The 17,597-nt window shown below is 41.3% G+C and overlaps 2 protein-coding genes across 3 annotated transcripts in view; one reads left to right on the top strand and one right to left on the bottom strand.

Annotated features, from left to right (window-relative positions):
- LOC130555347 (uncharacterized) overlaps positions 1–11,264 on the top strand; it is a 130,606-nt gene extending 119,342 nt beyond the window's left edge. Inside the window, exon 5 of the mRNA XM_057335468.1 lies at positions 7,987–11,264. Within this exon, the coding sequence (XP_057191451.1) occupies positions 7,987–8,605 (619 nt within the window). The 3' untranslated portion in view covers positions 8,606–11,264. The remainder of the gene's footprint in view (positions 1–7,986) is intronic.
- zgc:152951 (uncharacterized protein LOC569013 homolog) overlaps positions 1–17,574 on the bottom strand; it is a 19,843-nt gene extending 2,269 nt beyond the window's left edge. The window contains exons 1-9 of one of the 2 annotated variants that reach the window (XM_057335458.1): positions 16,823–17,574; positions 16,077–16,324; positions 15,350–15,431; positions 14,005–14,078; positions 13,609–13,806; positions 13,366–13,503; positions 13,111–13,200; positions 12,851–12,994; positions 12,643–12,726 (exon numbers count right to left, since the gene is read on the bottom strand). In XM_057335458.1, coding sequence (XP_057191441.1) covers positions 12,643–12,726; positions 12,851–12,994; positions 13,111–13,200; positions 13,366–13,503; positions 13,609–13,806; positions 14,005–14,078; positions 15,350–15,431; positions 16,077–16,324; positions 16,823–16,844 — 1,080 coding nt within the window. In that variant the 5' untranslated portion in view covers positions 16,845–17,574. Of the gene's footprint in view, positions 1–11,415; positions 12,727–12,850; positions 12,995–13,110; positions 13,201–13,365; positions 13,504–13,608; positions 13,807–14,004; positions 14,079–15,349; positions 15,432–16,076; positions 16,325–16,822 lie in introns of those variants that run through there. The other variant, XM_057335459.1, reaches the window with a different exon arrangement.
- Positions 17,575–17,597: the final 23 nt, after the last annotated feature.

Consider the following 17,597-nt stretch of genomic DNA (forward strand, 5'->3'; position numbering starts at 1 on the left):
TATTTTATATTATATATATATATATATAAAACTTTATATATATTTTATTCCAAACTCTGGAGTGTTGAGGCGTAAATTTATGCATAAACAACACTTTCCAGAAAAGAAGTACCTACTGATGGAAAGCTGAAAGTTTTAGTACAGCAAACAAAATCACATCTTAACAAAAAAATGTATTCCCCTAATTTTTTAAAAACTGCACTTGGGACAATATACCAAAAAGATTTACGATTTTGGATTAAGGACTTTAACCATTTCAATTTTAAAACACAATTTAAAATATCGAAATCAATTACATTTATATCCCTATCTTCACATTTTTTAAATCAGATCCTCTTTTCTAATGCATTGACACTTATTCTTCCATATGCAAGGGAAGCTAGGTAAATCGTGGACAATTGCCCATTCATACAGATTGACATTGGTCGACTAGGTAGACGAAGGGTTCATATAGCTGAATTGGACGCCAAATTCTCGCTCACTCTAATTATGATTGGGACTTTTTTCCCTTATCGGAGTTTAGGGGCCGTTTTCCCGGAGAGGCATCGTACGGACACCACAAAGGGTGTCAAAGTGCTGCGGGCGTGGACCCTCAATCCACAAAATGCCTATTCATCCCCTGATCACCTAATCTTCATCACCGCATCCATCACTTCATCACCGCGTCCCCCTGACCGCCTAACTCTGCCATAGTCTTCCTCACGTCCGCAGCGCGCCTAGAGTTGGTAGTTTGCTGCCCCTTGCTGCCTATTCGTGGCGCGACATCCAAAAGATGCAAAAATGTCTCGCTCGCCGCCCTTGCGTCCGCAGCGCGCCTAGAGTTGGTAGTTTGCTGCCCCTTGCTGCATATTTGTGGCGCAACATCCAAAAGATGCCAAAACGTCTCGCTCGCCGCCCTTCTTTCTTTTTTCTCTCCCTCACGGCCGTGGCGCCCCATAGAGGAGTCAGGCGTCCCTCGTGACCTTCCTCGTTCATGCTTAGGGGAGGTTTCTGTCCGAAAGACGTCGGATACCCGAGCGAGGGGGTTTGCGGGCCCATAGAGAACCACTAGAGGCAGGGAGATGTATGTAAAATAAGAAAAAATATTTAATTTCACTTCCCGACCAAGCCCTATCGGTATGCCGCCGAGAGTCACGTGACACAACTTTCTGTAATGTTTCGGGCTCCTGCAACATATCCTATTTCTCTCATAGGTGGCTATCGTACGATGACCCCGGAACGGCCAGGGAGTCTTCAAATGACCCAGATTCAAATTCTATAGCTCCTCGCGGCCCCCTCATTCGGTTCCCAGAGTTTGAAGTCGGTACGGCCTCGTTATGTAATATATTGCACGTTTTGGGGACGTTGTGGGCCGTTTATTTTTCTAGAATATTTTTTGTGATTTTTTTCGAGCACTTGCCGCACAGCGAGGGCTTCGAATATGTGGTGCAAGAGAGTGTGATGAACTAGCATTCGAAGCCCCAAGGTTTTTCTAAAAAAATAAAGTAGAATATTGCTGAAAATGCTGGTCAGAGATTTATTTCTGTGAAAAGTGCATTTGTATAACACATGAGCATTTTGACAGCCTAAAGTGTGCAATATACCAATACGGGGTGCTTCTAGGATACATATCTGTAGTTTTTTCACAAGAAAATGGGTTTACAGTATGAAAAATTGACCGTTTACAGCATTGTCCACCGTTAGCCTACACGGCTACTGTCAAATAAGTTACGACTGGGACTTCCGGTGGTTTTGCTGAGTCACAGGAAGTCCCAGTCGTAACTTATTTGACAGGCAGTCGGTAGGCTACTAATGTACAAAACACTTTTCACACAAGAAAAAGCACTAGAAAATGTTCCCTAGGTTCCAGTAAGCCCCTCTCTCGGTATGTGAAACAGGGGCCAACAGACTACCAGAATATAAAGTTTGGGGCCCCTCGATCCCACTGCGGCCCAACGGCTGCTGCCGACACTCTTAACCTATCCCATTCATTTTCATAAGCTCATGATGGACGAATGGGACACAAAGGTCTGAACGACCTGCAATTCACGTATATGCCTCGTCACGGTGCCCTGGGTCGTGTTCTGGAGTTCCGCGCCCCTCGGACCTCCTTGACCTCTCACTTTGCCCAAAAAGACACCAGCAGCCTACATAAAGGTTGCAAACGAACGCTCTAGAATACAGGGGTAAAAAGGTCACACGGCCTTAATACTCGGCATGGTATACCGTGGGCGTCTCCCAAGCCGGGATATCAAGTTCCGTGTCCGTAGATGCTTCCGGAGACAGACATCCACCTGGAAAGCAACTGCCTCACGAGGCCTTTGCAGGCACAAGTCACCATAGAGATCAATGCGAGGGAGAGAGATGTTTTAAAAATAATAAAAAAATATTAAATTTAATATCCCGACCTAGCCCTCTTGGTATGTCGTCGAGAGCCAACTGACGCAACTTTCTGTAAAGTTTCGGGCTGCTGGGGCCTTCGCGGGGGGTACGGGAGCCTCTGACACCTGCAACCTATCCTATTATTTTCATAGGTGCCTATCGTACAGAGACCCCGAACGGCCCCGGTGACTCCGAATGACCCCGATTCAAATTCTGTAGCTCCTCGCCGCCCCCTCATTCGGTTCCCAAAGTTTGAAGTCGGTACGGCCTCGTTATGTACTATATTGCACGTTTTGGGGACGTTGTGGGCCGTTTATTTTCCTGGAATATTTTTTTGTGATTTTTTTTTCGATCACTTGATCACCGAGGGGTACGTGCTTCGGATATGTGGTGCGTGAGGGTGCGTCGAACTAGCATTCGAAGCCCCGAGGTTTTTTTAAAAGAATAAAGCAGTTTTTTGCTGAAAATGCTGGTGAGAGACTAATTTCTGTGAAAAGTGCGTTTGTATGCGAAATAAGCATTTTAATAGCCTGAGGTGTGCAATATACCAATGTGGGGTGCTTCAGAAGCTGGTTTGTCAGAAGAAAGTTGTTTACAGTCTAAAAAATTGACCGTTTACAGTATTGTCCACTGTAAGCCTACGAGGCTACTGTCAAATAAGTTATGACTGGTACTTCCTCTGGTTTTGCCGAGTCACAGGAAGTGCCAGTCATAACTTATTTGACGGGTCCTCATAGGTAGCTAATGTACACACCATTTTTATGCTCCTGGAGCACATCTGTCTGCCTCTTATACACTCTACTGTTGGTTTAAGCCATATAACTCATTGCCAAGGTTAAATAATGACCCTTAATAGGCTTTTCCATTATTTACCTATGAGGGTCCCATTAAATAAGTTACACGTGTATTGTCCGTTATACACCTATGTGTGCCACATCAAATAAGTTACACATGTATATACCATTTTTGAGCATAATAACCATGTTACAAAGCTGTAATAAACAGGTAATTGCCAAACTGAGTCACAGACACTTTTGGCATGGCTCCCACAGGTAGGTAATGGACACACCATTTTTAAGTTTCTGGAGCAGAACTGTGAGCCTTAATGCACGTCATTGTGAAGGGCTGTGACTCTCATACACTCTACTGTTGGTTAAAGCTATATAACTCCTTACTTAGGCTTATAATGACCCTTAATAGGCTTTGTCCATCATTTACCTATGAGGGTCCCATTAAATAAGTTACGAATGTACATGCCACACGTAACACTTTTGGCACGGCTCCCATAGGTAGCTAATGGACACACCCTTTTTAAGCCTCTGGAGCACATCTATGAGCCTTAATGCACGTCATTGTGAAGGGCTAAGCCTCTCATACACTCTACTGTTGGTTAAAGCTGTATAACTCCTTACTTAGGCTTATAATGACCCTTAATAGGCTTTGTCCATTATTTACCTATGAGGGTCCCATTAAATAAGTTACACATGTATTGTCATTTTGAGCATAATAACCATGTTACAAAGCTGTAATAAACAGGTAATTGCCAAACTGAGTCACACACACTTTTGGAACGGCCACCCATAGGTAGCTAATGGACACACCATTTTTAAGCCTCTGGAGCACATCTATGAGCCTTAATGCACGTCATTGTGAAGGGCTAAGCCTCTCATACACTCTTACTGTTGGCTAAAGCTATATAACTCCTTACTTAGGCTTATAATGACCCTTAATAGGCTTTGTCCATTATTTACCTATGAGGGTCCCATTACTGAGTCACGGACACTTTTGGCTGCTGACGGGGTGGTGGTCTCCTCTTCGATGTCTTCTTCCGGGGGGCCGCCTGCGTGGGAGGCGCCGAAACCGGAAGGCGTCGAAGAGGACCAGGGCTGCTGGGAAGCAGAATGTGCACAGAGGGCGGCCGAATCGCGGCGGGGGAGGATATGCTTGATATCTTCTGTCTGCTTCTTTACTGTCGAGAACTGCAGCTCGACAGTATCACCAAACAGCCCCCCCTTGCGAAATGGGTGCATTGAGAAAGCGGACTTTCTCGGCATTACTCATCTGTGCAAGGTTCAGCCAGAGGTGTCTCTCCTGGACCACAAATGTGGACATCGCCCCAGTTCCTGCATAAGCGCTGGGTCGGTCTTACCCTCGTGGAGCTCTCTCAACGCCTTGGCCTGATGGACCTGCAGGACAGCCATAGCGTAGAGAGAGGGGACAGCTTGGCCCGCAGCAGAGTAAGCTCTCGACACCTAAGATGCCGAAAAACTCGACGTATCCTCTAGCTGCCCCACCATCGAGGGAAGAACATGCACGCGCCGAAAGGGGGCGTTCCAGGTCGTATTAAGTTCCTCATGCACTTCCGGGAAAACAGGGCACTGGGGGCGAGTGCGGCTTGGAGCCAATCTCAAACCCGAGGTACCATGCATCCAGCCGCGAGAGTTGGGAGAGGCAGTGCGGTGCACTGCAACCCAATGCCGGCGGCCCAGGAAAGCATGGCTGACATTTCAATGTCCGCTTTATTCCTGGACTCGACCCCCCGAGGGAGGGAGCTCCAAAGAATCGTCGGAGTCCGATGCCAGTAAGTCACCCTCCGATGCTGCAACGGACATCTCATCATCACGCACCATTTCCGAATACGTGGTTGAGGAACAAGACGTTGGGACCGTCTCATGGGGAACGGTCAGACGAGCGAGACGAGGTGCGAACGGTCCGCGAGCCGTTGGCTGACGGATTAGCGCTCACAGTAATTATCATATCACCCTCGCTGCTTGCCATAGCCACTGCTGTCACGGAACAGGAAGCAGACGATGTGGTGGCTGAGTCCCGTGGGAACACAGCCGTGACGCAACGTCTGAAACATCAACCGCCCGCAGTGTGGGCAGGACGTATCCACAAGGGCTGCCCTAGCGTACTGGAAGCAGACCTCGTGTCCGTCCCCCTCCTCGATGAGTGTGTTGCACCCACGAGAACAGCGGGCCATGCCACGATGGAGAAATTTGCTCTTTTAGAGAAAAAACTCAAACACTTCTGGAACTGCCGAGACGCCCAGGGGAAGTCGCCGCAGGAAGGGACAGTCCGCTGCACCACGTCGTAGAATCGGCAGTCTTGTAGTTGCTATCTTGTAGCGAAGTCTGTTGATCATGAGCGAAGGCTCCGAAGAACAAAAGGTGAATGAATGAGGCACGCCGTCTCCCTTTTATACCCGGATATCCGGGGGCGGAGTCCGGCATGTAAATTTCATTCGCCAATTTCATTGGCCTTTTCTAAGAAGTCGGAAGCGATTGGTTCTCAAGGACGAACCCCATCTGTCGGTCGACACAACGTCGAGAGACCGACAGAAAGGGAACCGGGATTCATCCGTGAAGAGAACACCTCTCCAAAGTGCCAGACGCCATTGAATGTGAGCATTGCCCACTCACTTTTACCAGGGACGAATTGCTTAACATTAAGCAATGCCCTTCTATCAATCTTTTCCCTAATTTTGAAAATTCAGACGTCTTACTGGACATTTTACTCGGAGGAGCGGCAGCTCTGTACAAACGCTCTAAAAGACGCAAGCGGGGAAAGCGAGCGGGTGCGCTCGTCAGACTCCGACGACGCGGATTTAGGACCCCGCTGCCGAGTATACACCTGGCGAATGTCCGCTCCCTTACCAACAAAACGGACGAAATACTCTTACTCACCAGGACAAACAAAGATTTTTCCAACTCCGCTGCGCTGTGTTTCACAGAAACATGGCTCAATGACACCATACCGGACAGCGCGTTACATCTGCCGGGTTTTCAGCTGTTCAGAGCGGATCGCATTGCCGAGTCAACAGGGAAGACACGTGGTGGTGGATTATGTTTTTATATAAACGAAGGTTGGTGCAGAGATATAACAACACTGAAGAAGATGTGCTTTTCGTACTTAGAAGCGTTCTCTATCAACTGCAAACCTTTTTATTCGCCACGCGAGTTTTCCTCATTTATTCTCGTGAATGTTTACATTCCTCCACATGCTTGTGCGAGCGCGGGCTGCAACAGCTGGGGATTACATCACTGACACGGAGCAGCAACACCCGGATTCTCTTATTATTATTATTGGGGACTTTAACAGAGCAAACCTCTCCCGTGAGCTGCCAAAATACAGGCAGCATATCACATGCCCCACCAGAGACAGCAACATTCTGGATCACTGTTACACCACAATACGGGATGCATACCACTCTGTTCCCAGAGCAGCTCTGGGTCTCTCTGATCATTGCCTGGTTCATCTTCTTCCGACCTACAGACAGAAGCTTAAATCTGCCAAGCCTGTAGCAAGAACAGCAAAGAGATGGAGCAGCGAAACAGAGCGGGCCTTACAAGCCTGTTTCGACTGCACGGATTGGAGTGTCTTTGAAGCTGCAGCCACTGATCTGGATGAGTTAACTGACACAGTGACATCCTACATCAGCTTCTGTGAGGACATGTGTATTCCCACCAGGACTCGCTTAACATACAACAATGACAAACCATGGTTTACAATGAAACTGAGACAGCTTCGTCAGGCCAAAGAAGATGCTTACAGAAGTGGGGACAAAGTCTTGTATAATCAGGCCAAAAACACACTGACAAAGGAGATAAGAGCAGCTAAGAGAAGCTACTCTGAAAAGCTGAAGAACCAGTTTTCAACCAACGACCCTGCATCGTGTGGAAAGGCCTGAAAGACATTACCAACTACAAGCCATCATCCCTCAGTCTATGGGTAATCAACGACTGGCTGACGACCTGAACGACTTCTATTGTCTTTTGAAATGCAGAGTCTCACCCTTCACACCCGCCCTGACCCTATCTCTGCTATACCATTAACACCTCCTCTTGACACTCAACCTGCACTTAAGATCTGCGAAGAGGATGTTTGCCAGCTTTTCCGCAAACAAAAGATCAGAAAAGCACCAGGCCCAGACAATGTCTCACCCTCCTGCCTGAAAGTCTGTGCGGAGCAGCTGTCGCCCATCTTCACTAATATTTTTAACAGATCTTTGGAGCAGTGTGAAGTCCCTTCATGCTTCAAACGCTCCACCATCATCCCTGTACAGAAGAAACCCAAAATATCTGGACTTAATGACTACAGGCCTGTTGCTTTAACATCTGTGGTCATGAAGTCATTTGAGAGACTTGTACTGGCCCACCTGAAGGACATCACCAGACCACTTCTTGATCCCCTCCAGTTTGCTTACCGAGCAAACAGGTCTGTGGACGATGCAGTAAACATGGGACTGCATTACATCCTACAACACCTAGACAGACCAGGGACTTACGTCAGGATCCTGTTTGTAGACTTCAGCTCGGCCTTCAACACCATAATCCCAGACCTCCTCCTGCCCAAGCTTACCCAGCTCTCTGTGCCAACCTCTACCTGTCAGTGGATTATTAACTTCCTGTCGAACAGGCAGCAGCTAGTGAGGTTGGGAAAATTTAAATCCAGCACATGTACCATCAGCACCGGAGCTCCTCAAGGATGTGTTCTTTCTCCACTGCTATATTCACTCTACACAAACGAATGCACCTCTACAGACCCTTCTGTCAAACTCCTGAAGTTTGCAGATGACACCACAGTCATTGGCCTTATTCAAGATGGTGATGAATCTGCCTACAGAAAGGAGGTTGCTCAGCTGGCTGCCTGGTGTAGTCAAAACAACCTAGAGCTGAATGCATTCAAGACAGTGGAGATGATAGTGGATTTCAGAAGGAACCCTCCATCACTTCCTCCCCTCACCATCCTGGACAGCACTGTGGATACTGTGGAGTCATTCAGGTTCCTGGGCTCCACCATCTCTCAGGACCTGAAGTGGGAGTCCCACATAGACTCCATTGTAAAGAAGGCCCAGCAGAGGTTATACTTCCTCCGTCAATTGAGGAAGTTCAACCTACCACAGGAGCTACTGACCCAGTTCTACTCAGTGGTCATCGAATCTGTTCTGTGCACTTCAATTACTGTTTGGTATGGCTCGGCCACCAAATCAGACCTACGAAGACTACAACGGACAGTTCGTAGTGCTGAGAAAATTATTGGTGCTCCTCTGCCCACACTTCAGGACCTGTACGATTCCAGAGTGAAAAACAGGGCAAGAAAAATCATCATTGACTCCACACACCCAGCACACAAACTCTTTGATCTGCTGCCCTCTGGCCGGCGCTTTAGAGCACCAAACACCAGGACTTCCAGACACAGAAGCAGCTTCTTCCCCCAGGCAATCTCCCTCCTAAACAGATAACTGCTCCTTAAGAGCAATATTCCACTTCCACTACTCCTATAGTGTGCACTACTGTGCCTTATTATATCTACATCTTATGTATACATGTATATAACACTACCTCTACTTACTAAATTATCCATTTGCACAAGTGTACATACAATCTGTTAATATGTTTATTCTACTATATACTACCCTGTACAATGTCTCTTATATGTTATTATCCCCCATTTTCTGTAAAATAGTCTTTATTTTATATATGCACAATTTAGAATCTTTTAGACTGTAAATCGTATTATATTGTATTGTCATTGTGTTGAATGTCTGTACTAGAAGCTTCCAACACCAAAGAAAATTCCTTGTGTGTGCAAGCACACTTGGCAATAAAGCTCTTCTGATTCTGATTCTGATTCAAGTCGCTTATCTCGGAGGTGATGATGCTAGATGTGGAGGTCCTGGGCTGGTGTAGTTACACGTGGTCTGCGGTTGTGAGGCCGGTTGGATGTACTGCCAAATTCTCTGAAACGCCTTTGGAGACGGCTTATGGTAGAGAAGTGAACATTCACTTCACGGGCAACATCTCTAGTGGACATTGCTGGAGTCAGCATGCCAATTGCACGCTCCCTCAAAACTTGCGACATCTGTGGCATTGTGCTGTGTGATAAAACTGCACATTTTAGAGTGGCCTTTTATTGTGGCTAGCCTAAGGCACACCTGTGCAATAATTATGCTGTCTAATCAGCATTATGATATGCCACACCTGTGAGGTGGATGGATTATCTCGACAAAGGAGAAGTGCTCACTAACACAGATTTAGACAGATTTGTGAACAATATTTGAGCGAAATAGGCCTTTTGTGTACATAGAAAAAGGTAAAAAGGCACTGGCTGTAACCAGTGATGTAAAGTATTGGAGTAAATGTAATTAGTTACTGTACTTAAGTATCTTTTTGGCTACTTTGTAGTTGTACTGAGTATTAAAGATATTAGCAACTTTTACTCTCTACTTGACTACATTTTTGAACAAGTATATGTACTCTTTACTCCACTACATTTGTAATGACTAATGCAATTACACATTACATTTTGCATGGCACCTAACTTTTTTTTGCAGCAGTTTATTTTAGCTACAGAAGAATTAATATTGCCATTTAAAGGGCATTGAAGGTACTTCTTGTGAATTTTCCCTTACTACTTTATGTGAATACGAGTGCATTATCAGGTAGTTGACAATCGCTGGCTTTGACTTTTTAATTTTACCTAACATTATTTTATTTATCCGTTATATTGAAGAGACCTTTTTGAAGAATGTTGGCTTACTTATGAGCACTTGAGCTTAAATGAGACTTGGGTGTTTGTAATAGATGTAGGTTATGGTGTCGACCATGATTTGTTGCAATTTTGAGGTGTTCAGTCTTATTATGATTTAAGAAAATAAATGCGATTGCTCTCCTCGCGAATCGACTGTTTCTTGTTTTTCACTGACAAGTCTCTTAAGTGTAGAGGACTAGAGCTGCGTTGAGCCTACATTCAGTATGAGTAAAATACTCAAGTACTGTTAAAATCAGATACTCTAAGACTTTTACTCAAGTCGTTTTGGAATTGGTGACTTGTAACTTGTAATGGAGTAATTTTCACTGCAAGGTATCTGTACTTTTACTTAAGTATGGTTTTCAGGTACTCTTTACACCTCTGGCTGTAACGAGATCGTGAGCATCAGTCTTATCCTCTAGTATAAGCCCTCTAGTGTCACATGCAACACAATTAAATGACATACCTACAGATTTTTTCCAGAAAACTGTTTTCAAACAATGGAATGAAGATTTTCTCCTGGAAATCATTTTGGAATTCGATTCTGGATTTTAACTCTGGATCAAATCAGGCACTATATGAAGTCATATTAAACAAGACTCACAGATTATGAAATAACATATCACACATTACAAGACTCAAAGCAATGCTATTGCTGACTAATTGATATGAATTCTGCTTTGCAAGACAAAGAAAATGAGGGTAAAAAATGTAAGAAACAGTGTGAAATGATCCTCAGACTAATCCATGTCCCCAAAACCTCCATCCCTTACACATTTTCCCTACAGAAGCAACACAGCAGGAGGGGGTGTACAAAAATGGAAAACAAAGGAAAAAATGAATAAAACATTATAAACTCTGCCTTTGCTGAGGACGTAATTAACCAACTTTCACTGTAATAGATTATAACAGTATTACATATAGGATGATGAAAATTCTTACAGCTCTATAGGAGCTCAATGTAAAAACCATTTACTTATTTGATTAATATTACAATACTGAATGTGTACAATATATATTTGCTATTAATTTACTGCTGATGTAAAGCCAAACAGCATCACGAATATCAAAACAATTCAAATTTTCTAAAGCCCTTTCACTAAACCAGTTTCACACTGTATTATCTAACATGAACTAATAATAAGCAATAGTGTTTCAGCATTTATTAATCTTTGTTCATGTTAGATAATGCCAATACAGTACAAAACTAAGATGAACTAAGATCAATAATTTCATTGTTGATTGTTAATTCATGTAAGCTAATGCATTAATTGTGTTACTTTTTTAATAAAAAATATTATAATGTAGCCTACTGTTATAATACGTATATTATAGGCGGTTTCATCAGATACACGGGCCTAGCCCGAAGTTAATTTCTGGTCTACGTTTGTTGATTGTTCTGGCTAATAATAAAATATTTATATTTTATTTGATTTACATTAATATTTTATTGTATATATTTTTTTTAATAAACAATTTGTTGAATGGGACGTATAACTTTGTTATATTTAAGATTAACCAAGTAACGCTTCTACTGGTAACCTAAAATAATACTGGCTAGACATACTTTTAACTTGCTAGCTACTATAATTTACTTGTAATTTATTTTGCTTGTTATCAGAAATAATCAACAGGGACTTTGCGGATGTGTACCGGAAGTTAAGTTTATTCCACAAAAAGTGTGCATAGTAACATTTGTTTATGTTGTTGTTTTGAAACCGTCTATAATGTATAATGTATTAAATAAATAATTATTACTGTCATATATGTCCATACAAATGAAAATATTAAACATTCTTCCATGTATTCATTTGGTGAAATCAGTGTAAAAATCGTGCATTTTGATTTTACTGTTATTACATCTTGAATTTAATCATTTAGAATCCTGTCAAAATTTTAAAATGTAAAAAAATAGTTGAAATAAGGATTCACTCTAATAGTCCTTTTAGAGCAAATTCATTCATTCAAGAAATGTGCAAAGGTTGAAAAATATCAATATATAGCATTTTCAGGCCAGCCCTTACCCTCACATAAAATACATGCCTTTGTGTAAAGCATAACCAAGAAATATGCAAGCGATATCTGTGCAAAATCTTTCGACGAGTTTAAAGTGAAAGTGGAGTATTAGTCAGATATGGTGACCCATACCCGAAATGTGACCTCTGCATTTAACCCATCCAGAGAGTAGTGAACACACGCACAGCAAGTGGTGAACACACATACACCCGGAGCAGTGGGCAGCTATCACTGCAGCGCCCGGGAGCAAGTAGGGGTAAGGTGCCTTGCTCAAGGGCACTTCAGTCGTTACCCGCCTCAGTCGTTACCCGTTACCCTGGGAATCGAACCGGCAACCTTCTGGTCACGAGTCCGACTCTCTAACCATTAAGCCACGACTGCCCCCATATAAAAACTTTTATAAAGACATCATTGCAGAAGAACATTTAAGACATGCATTTGCATAATAATCAGTGCAAACCACTATAATACAAAATACAATTTAGAAAATGACAGGTAGTAAAAACTAGGTTACATTTTCATGTTGCCCTTTAGGAGGTGGAAGAACAAGGGAAAGAATCTAAATGCATAGTTAGGTCATATCAGGCTACAGTTTTGAATAATGTCTATTACCTCCAGCATGTGTTCAATAAAACACAGTGCCCACAATGTGATATAATGATTATGTGTGTGAGAATGTGGTTCAGCTCAGTCTGTGCTGTTTATAGACCAGTCATAGGGCAAATAGCTCACTTTGACATTTCCTGCAGATAGTAGAGCTTTTAGGCTCAACTTCTTCTGTGACGGTCCAATATGATCAAACACCCAATTCAGCAGCTAGAAGAAATTAACAGAACTGACTTATGAAATGCAGACTAAAAGTGACAGTTTAACAAAAAACATGACAAAACATAGCAAAAGGAAATATCCATACAAGAACAGTGATATGACAAAGTAATACCTTCTCATCGGTACCTCCAAAGTCTGCCTTGTACCATTTAAAGATCGGGCTGAGTTTCACCTCTCTTCTCATGCTGTCGATCATGAAGCTGTCATCATTCTCCAAGAACGCTTCCGCAGCAGCACGCAACTGATTATTGATGTCCTAATAGAAAATTAGCACAGTATATTGAGTTTTAAAACACAATATTCTTATGTATATATATGCATTTATAGATAGAAGAATCACATTTAGTAAATAACAATAGTTTTGGGGTTAACCTGTGGTGTGTAAGTTCTAATTGGAGGACAGCCCTTTGCACCACAGTTTAGTGCAAAATGAATGAGAGGCTCCACATCATGAAGCGCCACCTAATGGATGAAAACACACATAACCCATGCCAGTGACATTTACTCAATTTCTATATAAACTTCAACAAAACAGGTGAAACCTTTAATAACTTCACATCAAAGCAACAACATTTTTTATTATACTTTGCTATAAATTTCAGGCCACACAAAAACTTTTTTGGATACCCGCAGTCGTGGATCGTTCTTTGAAAATGGCTTCAAGAATTGTGCCGTGCCTCTTCGATTCCCTCTCAGAACTCCATTTTCAATATCCTGCAGTGTGAACACTTCACCGCCAATGAGGTAGCTCACATAGTTGAAGAACTATAAAAAAATAAAAATGGCAAACATTAATGATATCGTTCTATTTCTAAACAAAAGACCTGAACCAAACTGCAATAATCTTTAGATTTGAGAATGTCTTCTTACCCGGTACCTCTGCCATAAGGTTTTGGGAAAGCCAAGGCGCAGATTTCCATGGATGACGAGAGCATTATAGATGTTGATGAAGAAGGCCAGTTTTTCTTCGCGACTCAGGGACAGCAGTTCCACACGCTGAAGCTGGACAGCTAGCTCACAGTACTGCTCGTAGTACGGGCTCCGACGCACAGCCTTGTAATCGACTGTCTGGTCAAAAGTGAACACCCAGATGGTCAGACTGACAACTGTTTACTTATTTAAAACATAATCTGGAGGAACGGATCCTTTACTCACTATAAATGTCAAATGTCTAAGTTCAATTAGCATAAGTGTCTATGGCGACACGGCCTTGCATCCTTATGATATGCATGAAGTGTGTTATAAGATGGTGAAATGGAGTATTACCTTGCCATCTTCAGAGAGGTGATCAGAGTAGAGTTTCAGGATCAGATTCCTCATTGCTTCAGAGACGTCAGAAGCTGCTTACAGTCAGTGTCACAAACAATAAATGTAAGAATGATTAAAACCACCAAACACTAAAGGCTGTACATGCTGCATTGGTAACATGCTCCAGAAACCTTATTGGTACTCTCATTAAACAGATTTCAATGTTTCCTGTGACTGTTAAACTCTAACAGATTTCACCAGCTTTCTTTCTGTATGTGAACGCAAGTACAATATGACAGCCAACACCAATGGCTAACAAGTTTAATTCTTCATCCTTTCGTTGTTCAGTAAGTAAACACAAAAATATCATTATGGACATGAACTCTATCAGCTCTGTTCTAGTATAACCTTCCCCATGGAAAATGACATATGACGTGACAAACATAATGGTCTTAATAGAATACATGGAGAAAGCTATCCCATTGATCAATGTCAATGGCTTATGACTGGGGTAGTACCTATGGACGCAAGTACACTCCATTGGTTGAACCAAAACTGCTGTGTCACCCTCGTCTGGATGCTCAAAGAAGTATGTTTTTACAGTGTTTAACTAGTGCACAAACCTAAAAAAACATATTTCAAATCAATCATTTCACTGAGATGGGCAGCCAATTTGAGTAACCTCATTGTACGTTCTAGGTAATGACAAAATTTTCATAGTTGATGAGAAAAACTCATTACAAATAACCATAGACCTACATAGAAGCTGCAATGAACGCTTGGTCTTTTGTTGCGATGTGTCAACCACACTGCCATATTTAAGACGACAAGGCTGCCCTATAGACGGTTTCATTGGACGCACACGCCTGGCCCAAAGTTAACTTCCGGTCTGTGTTTGGCTAGTGGCTATAATATAACTATTTATTTTATATTTATTACATTTTATATTTAGTTCATATTCATTAATATTTACATTTTATTGTATATTAATTGTATTAAATTAAGTTAATACTACTCGACAGTTATAGATTCTTTGCAGGGGTCTACCGGAAGTTAACACAAAATGTTTGTTTATGTTGTTGTATAAACTCAATACAATACAAGTATAGAATGGAGCTGCGTTTTTTTTCTTCAATTTTGTGGTCCACTAGAACATGGTGAATAATCCCTTGCAGATGTTGGATTGTCTCCACAAATATTATCTAGTCTTTCACATTAATACAGTATAAACAGATGACAGCAGATATTCTTAGAGAAACAGCTGGTGATATTAAAGAGGCTCACATGCAGCCAGAAGCGTTCAAGAGACAAGTCATCAACACTGTATGCCAGTAAACATAGAAAAGCAAACAAATACACTAACCTCTTTCAGGGACAGGTGGAGCGTCTGGGGGCACAGGTTCTTCTCGTACCAACAGAACAAGATGTTCCAGCTGCTGAGGATCCTGAAAACACATATAAAAAATATTTTTTATTGATCAAACTAAGAATCAAATATCAAGTCAGAGCTTATAGACGGTTTTATCGGATGCACACGCCTGGCCGAAGTTAACTTCCGGTCTGTGTTTGGTTGGTCTGGCTAGTGGCTAGTAATATAACCATTTATATTTAATTTATATTAATTTATTTTAATGTATATTCATTTGATTAAATTAAAACTACTCAACCGATATTGTTATCAACCAGAAGTTAAGGTCACCCGGAAGTTAAGTTTGCATTTTATTGTTACTTATTGTGTAAAAGTGCAAATTTCAAAAATATTCTTTGGTCAAACTCTGAAAATGTAACTATTTAACTTGTTATATTAAATTATGCTTTTAATGTTTTTCCCACTACAAATTATCAATGTCTGCCAAATGCATATACAAATGCAATGCAAATCTACAATTCCTGGAAGTTAATTTATTGTAGAAGCAAAAAATTCCATTTTATCTCAAATTATTTAGCTTTAAATTCATCCCTGTGTAAACTGGAATATATTTTAAAAACAGCAAATAAAATATATTTTAAAAAATCTTTAAAAGTTAATTTTTTTTATGTAACAAACGACATAAAAATATATTGCACTGTAGAAATGACGTGAGACTCACCAGGTTCTGGAGGTCCTCGTTGTTTCCAACATAAACATTATTGAAGAAAATCTGTGGTACAGAACTGCAGCCTGCAAGTCTTTTCACTTTAGTTTGCAGTTCTCTGTGTTTGTTTATATCCACTTCACACACAGGTAGACCTAATTTCTTCAGAGCTGCTTTTGCCTGTGTGCAGTGTGGACAGCCTGGCACAGAGTACACCGTTACCCTGCCCTTCATGTTGCTTTTGTTCTCAACCATCAAAGCACCTGAAAGGTGAGTTATTAACAAATAAAGACAAAAATCTCTGAACATAATGAAAGTGTCACTGATGTCAGTAATGATGATTCCCTTGTGAAAACTATCCATTGTTTTATAGTAAAAGTGTAGGTACCAAAACTACCATTTGTATTACCACAGCTTTACAACAAATGCTATGGTACTTCGGTTATTGTGGGTGAACACAGTAAAAATTGTGGCTACTATGGTTTTACAACGAAAAAAGTTATTACAGTTAAACCATGGTTAATTTTAATATACTAATTCTTGAATTATTATAAACATTTATTTTAATTATATATTTATGTGTAAAATATGCCCCTAAAATGTATCATATTCTCTGCAAAAATACCAACTACTTAACCAACAAGATGCGACTCTGTCACAAGCAGATAATAAAGCAAACAACTGTATTGTGTTACAAAAGCTAAAAATGAAAACTAACCAGCAGGCTTCGTGGATCTGGATTAGCTGTTTTCTGGACCTACCTTTTAAGTGCTGGAATATCATATCAGTGTGTTCGGCCAGAGTCACAATAGACTTTGTAGACCGACTGCGGGTAACACATTTGCTGACTAGGCTGGTTTTGACTGTCTATGAATAAAAGACTAAGCATTGCTGTATATTGTCACTGAGCAGTATGATGTTGTTTCCATACTCTTATTCATTCATTAGGAGGAAGAGAGGCACGGCAAGGACAATATACTGGGAGGGCGCATCACTAACACAACAATGTGAAGTCAGTAAAATTAAGGCGTTTAGAATATCTGTAGATTAAAAGTTGCTTAACAGTTATAGTCAAATAGCCAGTAATAAATAAACTAATAAACGGAGTTAAAATAACGTCAAGTCAAACATGAAAGAAAATACACATTTTACACTCTTTTCCACATTTTAAAATCACAAATAGTATGAAAGAACACAAAGTAATGTGAAGTACATATGACCAAAAGACCACATTTTATATTTTAGGCTCTTTAAATAGCCACTCTTTGCCTAAATTACAGCTCTACAGCGCACAACCTTATCATTATGTATTTTTGACAATACTGAGAAATTCCCAGTACAGTTGGCACTTGACGGCTGCTTTTGTTTTGACCACAATAATTCAAACCTTTTTTGTTATGTCAAATTATAAAGAATGTATCAATATTAATTCATTTTCATTGAACATACCTTTTAATGAACATAGCTAAACAACGTTTCTTAATTACTCTTCACATTGAAGAGTCTATTATTTTGAAATATTTTACAGGTCTGGGA

Source organism: Triplophysa rosa, linkage group LG6, assembly GCF_024868665.1.
Source record: "Triplophysa rosa linkage group LG6, Trosa_1v2, whole genome shotgun sequence".
Lineage (NCBI taxonomy): Eukaryota > Metazoa > Chordata > Actinopteri > Cypriniformes > Nemacheilidae > Triplophysa > Triplophysa rosa.